Source organism: Schistocerca cancellata, chromosome 3, assembly GCF_023864275.1.
Source record: "Schistocerca cancellata isolate TAMUIC-IGC-003103 chromosome 3, iqSchCanc2.1, whole genome shotgun sequence".
Taxonomy (NCBI): domain Eukaryota; kingdom Metazoa; phylum Arthropoda; class Insecta; order Orthoptera; family Acrididae; genus Schistocerca; species Schistocerca cancellata.
Window position 1 is genome coordinate 527,297,690 of NC_064628.1, and position 18,198 is coordinate 527,315,887.

The 18,198-nt window shown below is 36.5% G+C and overlaps 1 protein-coding gene across 2 annotated transcripts in view; it reads left to right on the top strand.

The window, feature by feature from the left end:
- LOC126175358 (1-phosphatidylinositol 3-phosphate 5-kinase) overlaps positions 1–16,636 on the top strand; it is a 418,246-nt gene extending 401,610 nt beyond the window's left edge. For both annotated transcript variants that reach the window (XM_049922107.1, XM_049922108.1), the window contains one exon: positions 16,177–16,636. In XM_049922107.1, coding sequence (XP_049778064.1) covers positions 16,177–16,301 — 125 coding nt within the window. In that variant the 3' untranslated portion in view covers positions 16,302–16,636. The remainder of the gene's footprint in view (positions 1–16,176) is intronic.
- The last annotated feature ends 1,562 nt before the right edge of the window (positions 16,637–18,198 follow it).

The following is an 18,198-nucleotide window of genomic DNA, read 5'->3' on the forward strand; positions in this document are numbered from 1 at the left end:
CAATCATTTTTACCTCACTCAGTTTATGATGGAATAGAAAAGTTAATAACAATCCTTGGTATATCCTCCACCACACTTATGTTTATGGAGTATGCATGTTTGCACCTCAACAAAAATGTTATTTGGTCTTAAGGGAGGGGGAAGGGAAGAAGTTGTTTAGATTTAGAAATTACTGTTCAGCTGTTGTGGGCAATGTTCTACTGTACCATACCATGATGGCGACCTGTGAGTTCATGCAATTATGGTTTATTTCACCAAGTATTAATGTCGATGAATGATAGCCTTTTACAGACTATAAGCTTTCATGCACCAGGATATATGTGCACTGGCTATATTCCACTATTCACTAGCTGGGCCATGCTCCAACATAATGCAGATTACAAAAGTTCCAGAATGTGAAACCAACATACTGTATGACTAAGTTAAAGTACAAGTTGATCTGTCAATGCTTACTATGGCCTAATTGAAGTACATGTTGCACCTATCAAAGAAGCAATGTGAGACTGCACTCAAACTAGGCATCAGTGGATCACTGCTCAGTTTGTAAGTTCATCTACATGGAAAATATTCTGTCACCATAGCAGTGTGGTGTATCACTACCCTTAATTGGAGACTATATCTTGAAAAAAAGTGATACAGTTCCATCACCTATGACCTTAGGCAGTTCATTGGACAGCACCCGTTTTATACTCTCACTCTAGAAACTTTTTAACACTGCCCGTCATTCAAATTATTTTAGGCATACCTATATCACTTTTGTATTAATATGATTTATGTGTTGAGTGCATTCCTGAATACAATAATGCATTTTAATAAAAAGCATATAAATATTGTAACCCTTATACAATAAAAATGTACCTTTAAATTGGGCCATTGATGCAAGTAACATAGATTGTAGCATTGTGTTTACACAGGATATCTGGTAATATTATTCCTTTGATTGTCTCTTGTACTGTTTTGTATCAGCTGCCCATTAATTATATACACATATAATGAAACAGAAACTTTACCTAAATAAACTATATCACCTTCCATTTTAGTGATGCCACGAGGTCAGGATAAGGACAAGATAAATTATATTGGTTGCCTTATGTGTGTATTACTGTTTATTTTGTGTCAATGGTGTGTTTCAGGTTTTTCTTATCATCTTATTCCATTTCACATACGCAAAACATATGTCTGAGTGATTTGATACATAATAGTTCTCACTGAGTTCTTTAATTTCAGATGTTGCATGCCTCTGTAGCTTCACATGTTCAGCAACTACTGCTTTTAATAACGTATTAGCTATTGTCTGATTATACATGCTGCAACACTTACAGTTTTTATCATACAATTAATTGGTTTATATTACTATATTCACCTGTCAGAGATGCACCTTATGAGCTGCAGTGGGTGGACAAAAACATGGACACACCAAAAACACAACAAATTACCATTACTAAAAAGGTGCAGGAAAACCGTTGGCATTCAAAACAGCTTTCACCTATCTTGGAATGGATAAATGCAGGTAATAACATGGTTTTCAAGGGAATTGTACACCATCCTTCCCACAAAATAGTGGCAAGTTCAACTAACAATGGAGAGTGATCATGCACCTGTGTCTAGGACGTAGACCACAAAGGCTCAATAATATTGAGATCTGGTGACTATGATGGCCAGGGAAGATGCTGCAATTCATCCTCAAGCTCACAAAACCAGTCCCTTTAAAATCACAATCCAATCCAACAGCTAGATTACCAAGGCAAACATGCAAAATATTTCTAAAATGACTGTATTTGTCCTCAGAATCTTTCACAGCAGTTTCCTGAGTAAAATCTTCTTGGTTTTCAAGGCACATTATTTTTAATAACATCCTCAAGCTTTTGAAACTGTCTCGGTTGTTGATAATGAAACGTGTCACAGTGTTAGACAAAGCTGCTAAGTAATATTCTGAATCAAGACTGAAGCAATTAAGTTTGTGTAAGAGTACAAATAAAGTGAAAAAGGGGTGAAACTACCAGCATAGATTGCTGGTGACCTGCTATAACAGCATTAATGAAAAATGTATTCTTTCAATATACTTTGTAATAGATTAAAAATATATGTAGTTCCATGCACCAAAGTGTAGAATTATTGAGGTTTTTTTGATATGTTGTATGTTGGAATTGTTCTCATGTGTCAAGCCACATGGAAGCACAAAAAAATTATATGAAATTTTGACAACATGAAGGTGACATAAGTACATGTGCAGATATTTTTAGTCTAAAACTATCAAAGTTTTTTCATTACAAAATGTATGCTCAGTATGACCAGAATGTCTTTCTCAGTTTTGCATTGAGACTTTATCTTGAGCTGTAAAATACTTTTTTGGTGACACAGGAAGTCAGATTATGTTGATAGGAACTGAAACTGGAAATCTACAAAAGAACTAGAACAACACATGAAGACAGTATAGTGATTAATTTTTTGTAAAAGTGAGTCAACAGTGACTAGTGTCACTTTGCTCATCTTCTTCATTTTCACTATAAGAGCAGCATGCATTATAAATGCTGCAGATGGGCAATTTTGTTTCCTCAAGGGACGATAACAGTTTCCACAGCTGCCACCATTCTGGTAAAGTAATTTAGTTTCAGTCAGGTCAAAAGAAATTATCAGTGTTGATATGAATGACTCTCTCCAAATTGTCATAATCATTGTACTTAGTCACATCTGCATGGCTTCTTCATCATTACAGATAATTCACACTGTGTTAGATTAGATTAGATTAATACTAGTTCCATGGATCATGAATACGATATTTCGTAATGATGTGGAACAAGTCAAATTTTCCAATACATGACATAATTAAGTTAATTTAACAACATAATTAAGTTAATATAACAACTTTTTTTTGTGTGTTTTTTTTGTTTGTTTGTTTTTTTAATTTTTTTATATTTTTCTTTTAATTTTTTTCTTAATTTATATCTAAAAATTCCTCTATGGAGTAGGAGGAGTTGTCATTCAGAAATTCTTTTAATTTCTTCTTAAATACTTGTTGGTTATCTGTCAGACTTTTGATAATATTTGGTAAGTGACCAAAGACTTTAGTGGCAGTATAATTCACCCCTTTCTGTGCCAAAGTTAGATTTAATCTTGGATAGTGAAGACCATCCTTTCTCCTAGTATTGTAGTTATGCACACTGCTATTACTTTTGAATTGGTTTTGGTTGTTAATAACAAATTTCATAAGAGAGTATATATACTGAGAAGCTACTGTGAATATCCCTAGATCCTTAAATAGATGTCTGCAGGATGATCTTGGGTGGACTCCAGCTATTATTCTTATTACACGCTTTTGTGCAATAAATACTTTATTCCTCAGTGATGAATTACCCCAAAATATGATGCCGTACACAAGCAATGAGTGAAAATAGGTGTAGTAAGCTAATTTACTAAGATGTTTATCACCAAAATTTGCAATGACCCTTATTGCATAAGTAGCTGAACTCAAACATTTCAGCAGTTCATCAATGTGTTTCTTCCAATTTAATCTCTCATCAATGGACACACCTAAAATTTTTGAATATTCTACCTTAGCTATATGCTTCTGATTAAGATATATATTTATTAATGGCATCATACCATTTACTGTAAGGAACTGTATGTACTGTGTCTTATCAAAATTCAGTGAGAGTCCGTTTACAAGGAACCACTTAGTAATTTTCTGAAAGACATTACTGACAATTTCATCAGTTAATTCTTGTTTGTCAGTTGTGATTACTATACTTGTATCATCAGCAAAGAGAACTAACTTTGCCTCTTCATGAATATAGAATGGCAAGTCATTAATATATATTAAGAACAACAAAGGACCCAAGACCAACCCTTGTGGAACCGCATTCTTGATAGTTCCCCAGTTTGAGGAATGTGCTGATCTTTGCATATTATGAGAACTGCTTATTTCAACTTTCTGCACTCTTCCAGTTAGGTACGAATTAAACCATTTGTGCACTGTCCCACTCATGCCACAATACTTGAGCTTGTCTAGCAGAATTTCATGATTTACACAATCAAAAGCCTTTGAGAGATCACAAAAAATCCCAATGGGTGGTGTTCGGTTATTCAGATCATTCAAAATTTGATTGGTGAAAGCAGATATGCCATTTTCTGTTGAAAAACCTTTCTGGAAAACAAACTGACATTTTGCTAGTACTTCATTTTTACAGATATGTGAAGCTACTCTTGAATACATTACTTTCTCAAAAATTTTGGTAAAGCTGTTAGAAGGGAGATTGGACAGTAATTGTTGACATCAGATCTATCCCCTTTTTTTATGCAAAGGTATAACAATAGCATATTTCAGTCTATCAGGGGAAATGCCCTGTTCCAGAGAGCTATTACACAGGTGGCTGAGAATCTTACTTATCTGTTGAGAACAAGCTTTTAGTATTTTGCTGGAAATGCCATCAATTCCATGTGAGTTTTTGCTTTTAAGCAAGTTTATTATTTTCCTAATTTCAGAGGGAGAAGTAGGTGAGATTTCAATTGTATCAAATTGCATAGGTATGGCCTCTTCCATTAACAGCCTAGCATCTTCTAATGAACACCTGGATCCTACTACATCCACAACATTTAGAAAATGATTATTAAAAATATTTTCAACTTCTGACTTTTTGTTTGTAAAGTTTTCATTCAATTTGATGGTAATACTGTCTTCCTGTGGTCTTGGTTGACCTGTTTCTCTTTTAATAATATTCCAAATTGTTTTAATTTTATTATCAGAGTTGCTGATTTCAGACATGATACACATACTTCTGGATTTTTTAATAACTTTTCTTAATATAGCACAGTAGTTTTTATAATGTTTGATAGTTTCTGGGTCACTACTCTTTCTTGCTGTCAGATACATTTCCCTTTTCTGGTTACAAGATATTTTTATACCCTTAGTAAGCCATGGTTTGTTACATGGTTTCTTACGAGTATATTTAACTATTTTCTTGGGGAAGCAGTTTTCAAATGCATTTACAGAAGTGTCAAGAAATAAATTATATTTTAAATTGGCATCAGGTTCATGGTACACCTCATCCCAGTCTAACTGATGTAGGCTTTCCCTGAAATCTGCAATTGTTAAATCGTTGACTGGACGTACTACTTTGGAGGACTGTTTAGTACTGCTGAATGGAGCTATGTCATATATTGTACCTAGCTGTGCACCATGATCAGAAAGACCATTCTCAACAGGCTGAGCATTTATCTGGTTAAACTTATCTTGGTCTATAAAGAAGTTATCTATCAGTGAGCTGCTATCCTTTACCACCCGAGTAGGAAAATCAATAACAGATGTCAAATTGAAAGAACTGAGTAATACTTCAAGGTCATTTTTCCTATTACCCTCTTTCAGAGAATCTACATTGAAGTCCCCACAAATAATAATTTACTTCCCCCTGTCTGACAGATAGCACAACAAGGAGTCCAAATTTTTCAGAAATAGATGAAAATTTCCCGATGGGGACCTATATACAGTTACAATCATAAATGTGCCTTTATTTAATTTAAGCTCACAGGCACATGCTTCTATATGTTTCTCTACACAAAACTTTTTTGTTTCTATACTTTTTGCACAATGATAACTTTTGACATATATGGCAACTCCTCCTTTCTCCATATTTTCTCTAATTACATGTGCAGAGAGCTTATATCCACTTACATTTACCTTATCCATATCAGTATCAATGTGATGCTCAGACAGGCATAGTATATATATTTCATCCTCAGCTTCTAAATCTTCTAAACAAACCAGAAGCTCATCTATTTTATTCTTTAAACTCCCAATATTTTGATGAAATATACTTACATTATTTTTAATTATACTTTTATGAGAACCTTTCCGTATTCTAACATTTGCAGTACTCTCCTGTCTGAGTTTCTCATTGTGCTTAGGCCTAGTTCATATACCAGTGGTCACATGGTGTTCAGAGAGGCAGATTATGTCAACTGGGTTGGGTGACTTTAATTCATCAATGCAATTACCTAGGACTGAGATACAACTTGGTGGAGATAAAATTTCTGGTGATTGGTGAAAATTTATAATTGACAGCTGTGATTGGTGATCCAATGTGCTAGAATTGTGCTGTTTAATTTCTTTCCTAAACTGAAGATTTGTTTCAATCCTGACCTCTCGTAGAACTTGACATCTTTCTGTCTTACCTATCCTAAAAAAGGTGCTGCTCCAACACCTGTAACCACTGGTATTTTACCATTCATGGCAGTGCCTCCCCCCCCCCCCCTTAAATTTCCTGCTATTACCCCAGACAGTTTACCCTTCCCTTTCCCGTTGAGATGTAGGCCGTGCCTGGTATAGTCCCACCTACTGAGAGAATCAACAGGAACCACACCAATATGAGCCCCCGTACCCAACCCAAGCAGCCGTTCCAACTCCAAATTAACTCTCCCAACAGAAGAGTTCAAATGAGGCCGGTCATGGCGTCTCAGGACAGATACAAATTCAACATTGGTGTGTCTCGATGCCGACGCAATCTTCACCATGTCACACTCTATACTGTACCCAGGATCTCTGTCGATACTGTTCCCTGGCCCCCCCACAATAACCATGGTGTCTTCCCTGGTAAATCCTTTACAGAGTGAACCTAAATCCTCTGTCACCTAATCCAGACTAGCACTTGGTTTGAAAAAATTTGTGACCTGGTATTCTGGTCCTAATTCCTCCTGCAGAACTACTGACCACTACTGATCTTGGAGTGTGGTCACATACACTACTGTCAGTTCAGTTAGTAAAACAAATGCAACCGATTTCTTAAAAGTGCATAATTTATAAATACTACTACAAATCAGTCTGACCAACATGAATTGTTTGAAGTAAAAGAACTGAAAGTTTGTGCAAATAAATATCACAAATGTTGTTCACTGGTGCATATTTTGAGCCTAAACTCAATACAAACGTACCATTATTTGCAAAAACCTGCACCAAATGTGCTTGAAAGAAAGACCGATTCATGAGCCCCTGTATAATGCAGACAATACTATACCATTTCTAAATTCTGAGTACATATGCTTAAAGAAGTCACTTTTTGACAGTCCACCAATAAATACAATTAACATCTGTTCATTAAACCACAAATAACTATAATTCGCAATCCCAACTAATCCACCAGGAAACCATGAAATCAAATCAGAGCCCAAGTAAGATTCAGCTCTGAATCTTTGTCAACTGCTGAAGGAACACTGGTGAAACACACTAAATTCAGACCAAAATGTACAGCTGAAATGCTGCACAGACTATCACAGGTCTGGTGTCCTTCATGGTGCAGAACTGAGTACTACTCCAACTCTGGCCAGCTGGTATACCTTCAGGCTGCAATTGCTATAAGTACAAGTCATTAGGTTCAGAATTTACACCAGCAAAAATTTATTAATTCTATATTGTTCACATTGACTAAAATCTAAGTACATAAGATGATGTTTATCTGCTGTGGCTAAGTCATTTCTCTTCAGTATCCTTTCTTCCATAACTGATAGTCCACAAGGTATGCAGAAAGTAGGAGAGAGTACTGAGTACTAACAGAAGTGAAGCTTTGAGGATGGGCTGTGAGTCATGCTTAGACAGCTCAGTCAGTAAGAATCTTACCCGCAAAAGCCAAAGTTTTGGATTCAAATCCCAGTCCAGTACACAGTTATAACCCTCCAGGAAGTCTAAGATGCTCACTTCTGTGCCAATTATTTTGAGATATTCCAGTAAGCTACAAATTGAAGAGTTCAACCACAATTAATTAAAAAATAATTAACAGGGTTGCACAATTTTACTAAATTACCAATAATGCTGAAAACTTCTTATTAACAAACAAGACAGCAAATCATTTTTACAATAAATTACCTTACCTTTCTGCTGTTGAAATCTGTTTTATCAGAACATGAGTAGAATTTAAATTGTTTGAAATCTTCAGTACAAAAACTTCAACTAACTCAAAATTAGCAAATAAATCACGTGAACGTATGCGGGCATGTCAAGAAGTAAAGACAATTTCTTTCTGTTATGTAGGTTGACAGAACTGACTCAATAATGACATGTATTAACTTCACTGCTGTTCTTGAGAATTAGAGGTATCACTTCAGTGAATGGCTCTACTAGTAGCAATTTCAAAGAATTTTGTTATGAATGCTCCATTGATCAAATGCAGCAAAGAAGAACTTGTCTGCATAATGCAGCTGCAGTGTGATGATTATTTGGTGAGTGAATAAATCAGTTGAAAAGTGGATGTTATATATATTTGACATACAGAATGTGAGTAGGCCATTCACTTTGAACACAAAAAGGGAAGTTGAGACAGCTGGATGATTGCCATGCCAGAACTGATGATATTGTGCATAAGTTGAACATTAGCTGTGGTTCAGCATTTGTAATCATACTCAATTCTCTGAACTGTCATAAAATTAGTGCTCATTGGGCATCATGTCAGCTGACAAACAAACACAAACAGGAATGCTTAGAAACATCAAAGTCATAGGAAGGAGAATACTTTCTCAGTCACATAGCAATTATTGATGAGACGTGTGGAAATCTTGGTTTTGAGCTGCTGGAGTACCCAGTGTACAATCTTGACTTGGCTCCACCTGATTTTTACACATTGCTTCTATGAAGGGGCTCCAACGTGAATCCAAGTTTTTGTCAGATCATGAGGTTGTGGAGGCTGTGAAAGTCTGGATGTCCTAGATGCCACAAAGTTTCTTCCAGACTCAAATTAGAAAGTTTGTCAAGTGCTGGAGCAAGTGCATAGAGGGTGAGATTAAGCAGGGAAATAAATATTGTTACTTGCAACATTATATTCCTGGTGGAAAATTTCTTTTTAAAATTTACCTTTACTTTTTGACTTGTGCTTGTATATTACAAAACTAGTGTCTGGTGCGTATGAAAGAAAATGCTGCATTGCTATTGTGTGCAGCTGTCATGTTTAATTATTTGGTCTTTGATTGGCTTTGTATATAATTGCCTTTACAGACACAAAGTGATGTTCCAAATGTAGATGAGAATATCAGCTGATGAGTTGCACAAAGTTTTTTAATCTGAGACTTTGACCATCTTTCTACTTTCTTTGGTTAGAGTTATTAATTATACAAGATTTGACCTGTGCCTTTTTCTTCACTCATAAGAGCTTCAATTAATTTACTTTATACAGATGGTATTAAATTGCTCTACATGTCACACTCTTTAAAATGGTGTATCACGATTCTCTGTATTTTGTAAAGTTGCTGTGGTATGGACTCAGCAGCATTCACTATAGCTTCTCACTCAAAGCTTTCAATCACATGTCAAGACACACCCACCTTAGTGTGTGCATTCTGTGCATAAAATCAGGTTATGTACAACATGCATATAAAAATTCACTGTTTCCAAAAAGATCCACTTCATGCTATTTTGTGACCACTCACATAATGACACACCAAGAACTAATTGAAAACAATGATACCACATGGAATTAATACAAAGAATGTTTTTATCATGCCAGGACATGAATATTCAGGTCTCAAAACACTAGAAATTATGATTGTCTCAGTACTTACAGTGTGTGTATTCATTATACATTACTTGCAAAGACTTGTATTTTATTCTTATAAATAGGAATTTAAGTAGTTGGGATCTAGATAAACTGAAAGAAACAGAGGTCGTAGGGAGTTTCAGAGGGAGCATCAGGGAACAGTTGACAAGAACAGGCGAAAGGAATACAGAAGAAGAAAAATGGGTAGCTTTGAGAGATGAAATAGTGAGCGCAGTGCAGGATCAAGTAGATAAAAGGATGAGGACTAGTACGAATCCTTGGGTAACACAAGTGATACTGAATTTAACTGTTGAAGGCAGAAAATATAAAAATGCAGTAACTGAAGCAGGTGAAAAAGAATACAGTCTCAAAAATGTGATGGATGGGAAGTGCAAAATGGCTAAGCAGGAATGGCTAGTGAACAAATGTAAGGATTTAGAAGCATACATCACTAGGGGTAAGACAGGTGTCATGTACAGGAAAATTAAAGAAACCCTCAGAGAAAAGAGAACTGCCTTTATGAACATCAAGCTCAGATGGAAAACCAGTCCTAAGCAAAGAAGGGAAAGCAGAAAGGTGGAAGGAATGAGAAGAAGGTCTATAAGGGCAATGTACCGTAGGGCAATATTATGGAAATGGAAGAGCATGTAATGGAGATGAGATTGGAGATCTGATACTGTGTGAAGAATTGGACAGAGTACTGAAAGACCTAAGTCAAAACAAGGCCCCGGGAGTAGATAACTTTCCATTAGAAGTACTGATAGCCTTCAGAGAGACAGCCATGACAAAACTCTTTCATCTGGTAAGGAGGATGTCTGAGACAGGCGAAATACCCTCAGACTTCAAGAAAAATATAATAATTCCAATTCCAAAGAAAGTATGTGTTGACAGGTGTTAGAATTACCAAACTATCAGATTAATAAGTCACAGTTGCAAAATACTAAAATGAATTCCTTACAGATGAATGGAAAAGCCAGTAGAAGCCAACCTTGGGAAAGATCAGTTTGGATTCCATAGAAAAGTAGGAACATGCAAGGCAATACTGACCCTATTATCTTAGTAGAGAAGTTAAGGAAAGACAAACCTACATTTATAGCATTTGTAGACTTAGAGAAAGCTTTTGACAATGTTGACTGGAATACTCTTTTTCAAATTTTTAAGATAGCAGCGGTAAAATACAGGGAATGAAAGGCTATTTACAATTTGTACAGAAACCAGATGTCAGTTATGAGAATCAAGGGGTATAAAAGGGAAGCAGTGGTTGGAAGGGAGTGAGACAGCATTGTAGCCTATCCCCAATGTTATTCAGTCTGTATATTGAGCAAGCAGTGACAGAAACAGAAGAAAAATTTGGAGTAGGAATTGAAATCCATGAAGAAGAAATAAAAACCTTGAGGTTTTCCAATGACATTGTAAATCTGTCAGACACAGCAAAGGACTTGGAAGGCAGTTGAATGAAACAGACTGTGTCCTGAAAGGATGATATAAGATGAACATCAACAAAAGCTAAACGAGAATAATGGAGTGTAGTTGAATTAAATCAGTTTATGCTGAAAGAATCAGATTAGGAAATGAAACACTAAGTAGTAGATGAGTTTTGCTATTTGGGCAGCAAAATAACTGACGCTGGTTGAAGTAGGATATAAAATGTAGAATGGCAATGGCAAGGAAAGCATTTCTGAAGAAGAGAAATTTATTAACATTTAGTATAGGTTTAAGTGTCAGGAAGTCTTTTCTGAAAGTATTTGTTTGGAGTGTAGCCATGTATGGAAGTGAAACATGGACGATAAACAATTTAGACAAGAAGAGAACAGAAGCTTTTGAAATGTGATGCTACAGAAAAATGCTGAAAATTAGATGGGTAGATCAAGTAAATAATGAGGAGGTACTGAATAGAACTGTGGAGAAGAGAAATTTATTGTACAACTTGACTAGAAGAAGGGATCAGTTGGTAGGAAATGTTCTGAGACATCAAGAGATCACCAATTTAGTATTGGAGGGAAGTGTGGAGGGTAAAAATTGTAGAGGGAGACCAAGAGTTGAATACACTGAGCAGATTCAGAAGGATGTAGGTTGCGGTAGTTACTTGGAGATGAAGAGGCTTGGACAGGATAGAGTAGCATGGAGAGCTGCATCAAACCACTCATAACTACATACTATCAGAATTATGGCGCAAATTCTCACACCATATCGGTTGCTAGGGCTGGTATCTTGCAAGGCTACTTTCTTTTCTTCAAAATATGAGGTTGAGTTGGTGATGTTTCCTTGTCAGTACCACACCATTGTTTATTAATGGAATAATAATCATTTGGAATATGAAACAAAATTAGTGACTAGGTTGAGGATTTCCTGGTAACGAGAATGTAGCATATTATCTTGGATGGAGAGTCATCGACGGATGTAGAAGTAATGTAAGGTGTATCCCAGGAAAATATGTTGGGACCCTTGGTGTTCATGTTGTATATACTGTAAATGACCTGGTAAACTCTATTATTAATAATGTATGACCTACTGCAGATTACTGCAGTGATCTATAATGAACTGCTGTCTGAATAAATTGCACAAATATTCATAGAGGGGGGCCTTATGGGAAATATACATAGAGAACTTGATAACACTTCAAAATCATGCAGAGATTGGCATCTTGCTTTAAAAGTTTAGAAATTTCGCAAAATGCAGACCTATAATATGAATACAATAACAATGAGTCACAACTGGAATCAGTTAGCTCATACATATATAGGAGTAACAATTAGTAGGGATCTGAAATGAAATGATCACATAGGCTTAGTCAGAGACAAAGCAGGTGGTAGAATTTGATCCATTGGCAGGATTCTAGAAAAACACACTTAATCTACAAAGAATATGGCTTACATACATGAGACCAATGCTACACTATTGCTCAATTATGTGAGACACACACACTGGGTAGTTATTGTATCCAAAGAAGAGAAACACAAATAATCATAGTTTTTTGTTTTTTACCCAAACTAGAGCATCACTGAAATGTGGGAAAATGTGAATATGTCAATTCACACCAGATATCCCAAAGAAGCCTACTTACAGAGTTTCAAGAAGCGATATTTTCCTTGGTTGCATACTCAAATTGAATGGAAGAAACCTTAAAATGTGTTGCAGTGGGAAGTACACTCTCCCAAGCACTTCACAGCAGATTGCAGAGTATAGATACACAAGATGGGGCAGAACAGACTCAACAAAAAATTATTTCTGAGAACTACATTCAATGGCATTTTTATTTTCATGAGGTCTTGAAAATTCACCCTGGTGACATCCAGAGTCATTCAAAAAAGTTTTCAAGAACTCCTCTCAGCATATCTTGCATTATTCCAGTGATGACATCTGTAGTTGCCCTCTCAAGAACTTCCAAGGTTTTCTGTCAAACTTTGTAAACCTCTGCTTTGAGGTACACCCAAAGCAAAAATCATGGGGGCTCAAATCCGGGTAATGATGGGCCATGGAACATACCCTCATAAGGAGATCAAGTGGCCAGGAAACTACTTGCAGATTCAGAAGGATGTAGGTTGTGGTAGTTACTCAGAGATGAAGAGGCTTATACAGGATAGAGCAGCACGGAGAGCTGCATCAAACCAGTGTTGGACTGAAGATTTTTAGGCTTCCTATTAATGGAATTAATGTAATTAATGTATAATCACATGCGAGGAGTTGTTGCATAACACTTTAAATATTTTTGTTTATTTACACTCATTTGCAGAAAGCACATTTAACAACATAATTAGTGTTATCATACTTCATCATTTCTACAACTGAGAATAAAATGGATTTCTGGTCAACATAGCAAAGTAAATGTTACTATGAGAAAAGGACATCCGACAAATGTAAGTATTCTCTGGTGAATATCAGTGTTCATACATTCACTTGGTGTATGTATGAAATATTTACTAAGTATCATTATTTTCTATTTACACCTCTAAATATCAAGATTCAACTTGCACCAATGGTGGATGCCAAATAAAAATATTTTGCTTACATTAAGACAAAATTCAGTTATTTAATGTATGATATATGTCAAAACATGATAAATAGTATTATTATATTTCTGAAAATAGGAGAAAGCTTAAAAAACAGCACACATAAATAAACTGTGGAACCTACAGTGAACAGCACATTGATCACCAGAAGAGAAAATAATACCAATAATAAATGTAAATTATGTGATTAACCTTATACAGTTTTACTTTTACTACAATTTAAAGTGTTATGATAGATTTAACTGCATAATAGTCCTTTGCTTTCAAAGCTAAATTCAGTGCGGAATACTTATTTCACAACTACAGCCTTGCCCTCCACTCCTTGACTCAGTTTTAGTTGGTTCTCTCAGCAACATTCTTGAGAATAAATCTTGTCTAGGAAAAGTAACTTTCCTTTACAAATCATGAACAGATTACAGGTGAAAAGCTGCTTGAGGATGCTATCTTTGTTTTCTATATTTAGAAAAGTCAAAGGCTTTTATTCCAACAACAACTGCAAACATATTTTAAACCATTTATCAGCATCAGGGACTTGTATTCGTACAGTCTCACCATAGTATTTTATAGTACTTTAATTGAAAAATTTAAAAATAATTGTCTTATTGTTTACTGACAATTAATGTACATAACTTTTCAAAATAAATAAGTCACAGCAAATATGGATATTTGATTTTAATTTTTTTTACAAATCTTGGATACAACAGCAACCCTTACACAGAGAGTATTTAAGAATCTCAACAAACAGATGCCACGTGGTCTCAGTCACAGCACAGTCGACAGCTGCCACCCATTTCATACCAAGAATTCCCTTCTATACAGCCTAGCCACCCGTGGTCGTCGCATCTGCAGTGACAAGAAGTCCCTCTCTAAATATACCGAGGGTCTCACTGAAGCCTTCACTGACCGTAATTATCCTCCCATACTTGTACAAAAACAAATCTCCCCTGCCTTATCTTTCTAGTCTCCCACCACCTTCTAAAATCCCACAGTCTGGCCACAGAGGAGGGTTTCAATTACCTCTCGCCGTGCTCTGAAATGAGAAATTTTCTACCTACTATCCTTCCCACCCCTTCTACCATGGTATTCTGCCGTCCACCGAACCTACACAATATACTCGTCCATCCTTACACAACCCCTGCTACCAATCCCTTACCTCATGGCTCATATCCCTGTAATAGACCTAGATGCAAGACCTGTCCCATACATCCTCCTACCACCACCACCTACTCCAGTCTGGTCACCAACATCACCTATCCCATCAAAGGCAGGGCTACCTGTGAAACCAATCATGTGATTTACAAGATAAGCTGCAACCACTGTGCTGCATTCTATGTAGGCACGACAACCAACAAGCTGTCTGTCCGCATGAATGGCCACCAACAAACTGTGGCCAAAAAACAAGTGGACCACCTTGTAGCCAAACACACTGCCAAACATGATACCCCTCATCTCAATGACTGCTTCACAGCCTGTGCCATATGGATCCTTCCCACCAACACCAGCTTTTCTGAATTGCGCAGGTGGGAACTTTCCCTGTAATACATCCTACGTTCCCATAACCCTCCTGGCCTCAACCTTCGTTAGTCACTGTCCTCACCCATCTAGCCCCCTCCCTGTTCCCATTCCAGCACTACACAGCCATAATTTCACCACCAAACCCAGTCTTTTAATTTATTTTTATTTCTCTCCTTTACAATACTTATCCCCTCCCCCCTCCACACCTTCTCTCCTACCCTCCGTCTAAACTGCAACTCTTTACTGTCCGCCGCTCCCACCATACTATCCCACCCCCTCCCTGCCCCTGCCTCCTCCTTACCCCCACCCAGTCGCCACTCCCATCATGCACTGGTGCTGCTGCTCGCAACTCTTCACTGTCTGCCACTCCCACCATACTACCCTTCCCCCTCCCTACCCCCGCCGCCTCCTTACCCCCACCAAGTCACCACTCCCATCATGAACTGGTGCTGCTGCTCGCAGTGTAGTTTCAGCTCTCTGAGACTGCAGATGTGTGTGCAAGTTGTGCTTGCGTGAGTGTGTGTGTGCGTCTGTGTATGTGTGTTTACTGCAGGCAAAGGCCTTAATGGCTGAAAGCTATGATTGTGTGAATCTTTTTATTGTGCCTATCGCGATTCAGCATCTCCGCTATATGGTGAGTGAGAACAAAGAATTTGGTATTTTTCTCATTTTTATCTATCTCCCCTCGGCTTTTCATTTTGCTCGCCACCACAGCTCATTTGTGCTTGTCAACAGAAATGGGTCAAATGTATGATAATATGACCACATATCTGGTCTTTCACTGATGTATTTGTTGTGTCAACATTCATTGTAGAATACTAACATTGTCTAATTTCAGTCTTTCATGATAACATTATCATTATTGTGCTGAATGTTTAAATTTCCTAGAAACAGTGTAATTGATTTGAGAATTATTTCTTTCCTTCATTAAAAAAAAAATTATGCATTATAGCACTGTACTTTATCATGCAAGTGACATCAGTTTGCAACCACTGGGCATTATTATCTCTAGTGCCTGTACATTAAGATTATTGAATGTAAGTATCATGCTATAAGAAAGAAATTGTTGCTGATTCAATTTTAGTTCTATCTTTATACCTGAAGAAATTTTATAATGTCTCATGGAATATTGGTTTCAGGGACTGTTGCTCCACATAAAAGCTATTTGATTACACCAATTTTTCTAAATAATGGTCTATGGAAAAACAGTGAGAAGCCTATTTATGAGAAATCAATCATTTTTGACATGTGTATGAAAAATTGAAAAGGATTACAATGATTTCATTCCATTCTGTGCATGATGTATATTGTCATTTTATACAGTTCCTTAGGTTTATTCAGATACTAGTCTTTCATATCTATTTCTGTTTGCTATGTAAAAGTGCTTCAATCAATCAGTATGGCCATAGACCTTTTAATTAGTTCAGACTCTCCCAGTTGGGCAACATCTTCAAGGAAAACGATGGAAAACCTGAATAGAAGTCTTCCAACTGAGTTTTCTGGTCAATAATTTACAAAATAGTAATGTTGTGTAATGTTCATGAATATGTACTTGAGTTATGTTCTCATATTATGTGCATTGGATTAATTACATTATAACAATTACCATAAAATGGGGTGAATAGCTATAAATTTGAACTTTGGTTGAAAAATTTGCTTATTGTTTGTCAAGTTTAAAAAAAAGAATACTACCAAAACCTCAGGTCTGTATTACTCTTATCAGCTTATGATATTATTATCAAGTTATTTTCTTTCAATAAATTAAAAAAAAAAATTAAACATGGTGTATCTAATCACCCCGCAAATAGGGGTGAGTAGAAACAGTGTTATAAAACTATCGTTGTTTCTTTTAAAAGCAAAGAGAAGTTTATAAAAGCTATGAAATATTTTTTTTTCTATTATGAAATAAACAGATAAACATTTATTTCAAAAGGTAATGGTTTATTAATTTTAATAGTAAGTAAAATATACAAAAAAGTCTGTGTCACATGGCTAATCTATTCAAACTTAAGGTGAATAAACAGAACACAGTTGTTTACCATGAACCTGGTTCTGTATTATTAATAAAATGTTAAATCAGACAGATCATCCTCAAAACATAGCATATCTTTGAAATGAGCACTTGAACTGAGAACCGGCAATGCCAATTTAGGACGACATCATTTCTTGAAACAAAAGATGAAGTCTTCAGTCATTGTGAACTCTTTCTAAAAATGTTCCGACAAAACCATTTTCAATAATGTAATTAACTTTACAAACATAAATCAAAAAGATGATGTTTTACCATATACTTTGACTGCCACATGGTCACCTTGGCTTATGGAGATACCAGTATTTTCATCTTGATCTGAAGAATCTGAAGAGGACAAAATCAAGTATTCATCACTGTCCTGCACTGACTATGAATCTTCATCCTCTGATGATGAATCAAGACGTTTTCTGTTCCCCCCCCCCCCCCTGCCCCCCTTGTCTTGGCTTGTTTAGATGTACAAGGGCTTGGATCTCTGTAAAGTGAAGAATTGAGGGTTACATCCTCCCCATCCATGTCCTCAAAATCATCAACACTAACACTTCTGCCAAGTTGGACATTAACTTTTGTCCTTTTTCTCCTTTGTTTAGGAGTCTGGTCTTGTCTAAGACTCTGGAAGAGTTCTTTAAAACTGTTGTTAGTGGATTCTTCGAGATTGTTCTTTCCTGGTTTTCATTTACTGTTATACTGGTATCAGTACCTGGGAACATTGACAATACTTTATTGTGGTCTAGTATGAAACTTCCTCACAGATTAAAACTGTGTGCCGGACCAAGACTCGAACTTGAGACCTTTGACTTTCATGGGCAAGTGCTCTACCAAATGAGCTACCCGAGCATGACTCACAACCCATCCACACAGCTTCAATTCATCTAGTACCTCATCTCCTACCTTCCAACTTTCACAAAAGCTCTTCTGCAAACCTTGCAGAACTAGAGCACTTGCCCACAAAAGGCAAAAGTCCCGAGTTCAAGTCTTGGTCTGGCACACAGTTTTAATCTGCCAGGAAGATCCATATCAGCGCACACTCTGCTGCAAAGTGAAAATACCATTCTGGAAACATCCCCCAGGCTGTGGCCAAACCATGTCTCCGCAGTATCCATTCTTCCAGGAGTGCTAGTTCTACAAGGTT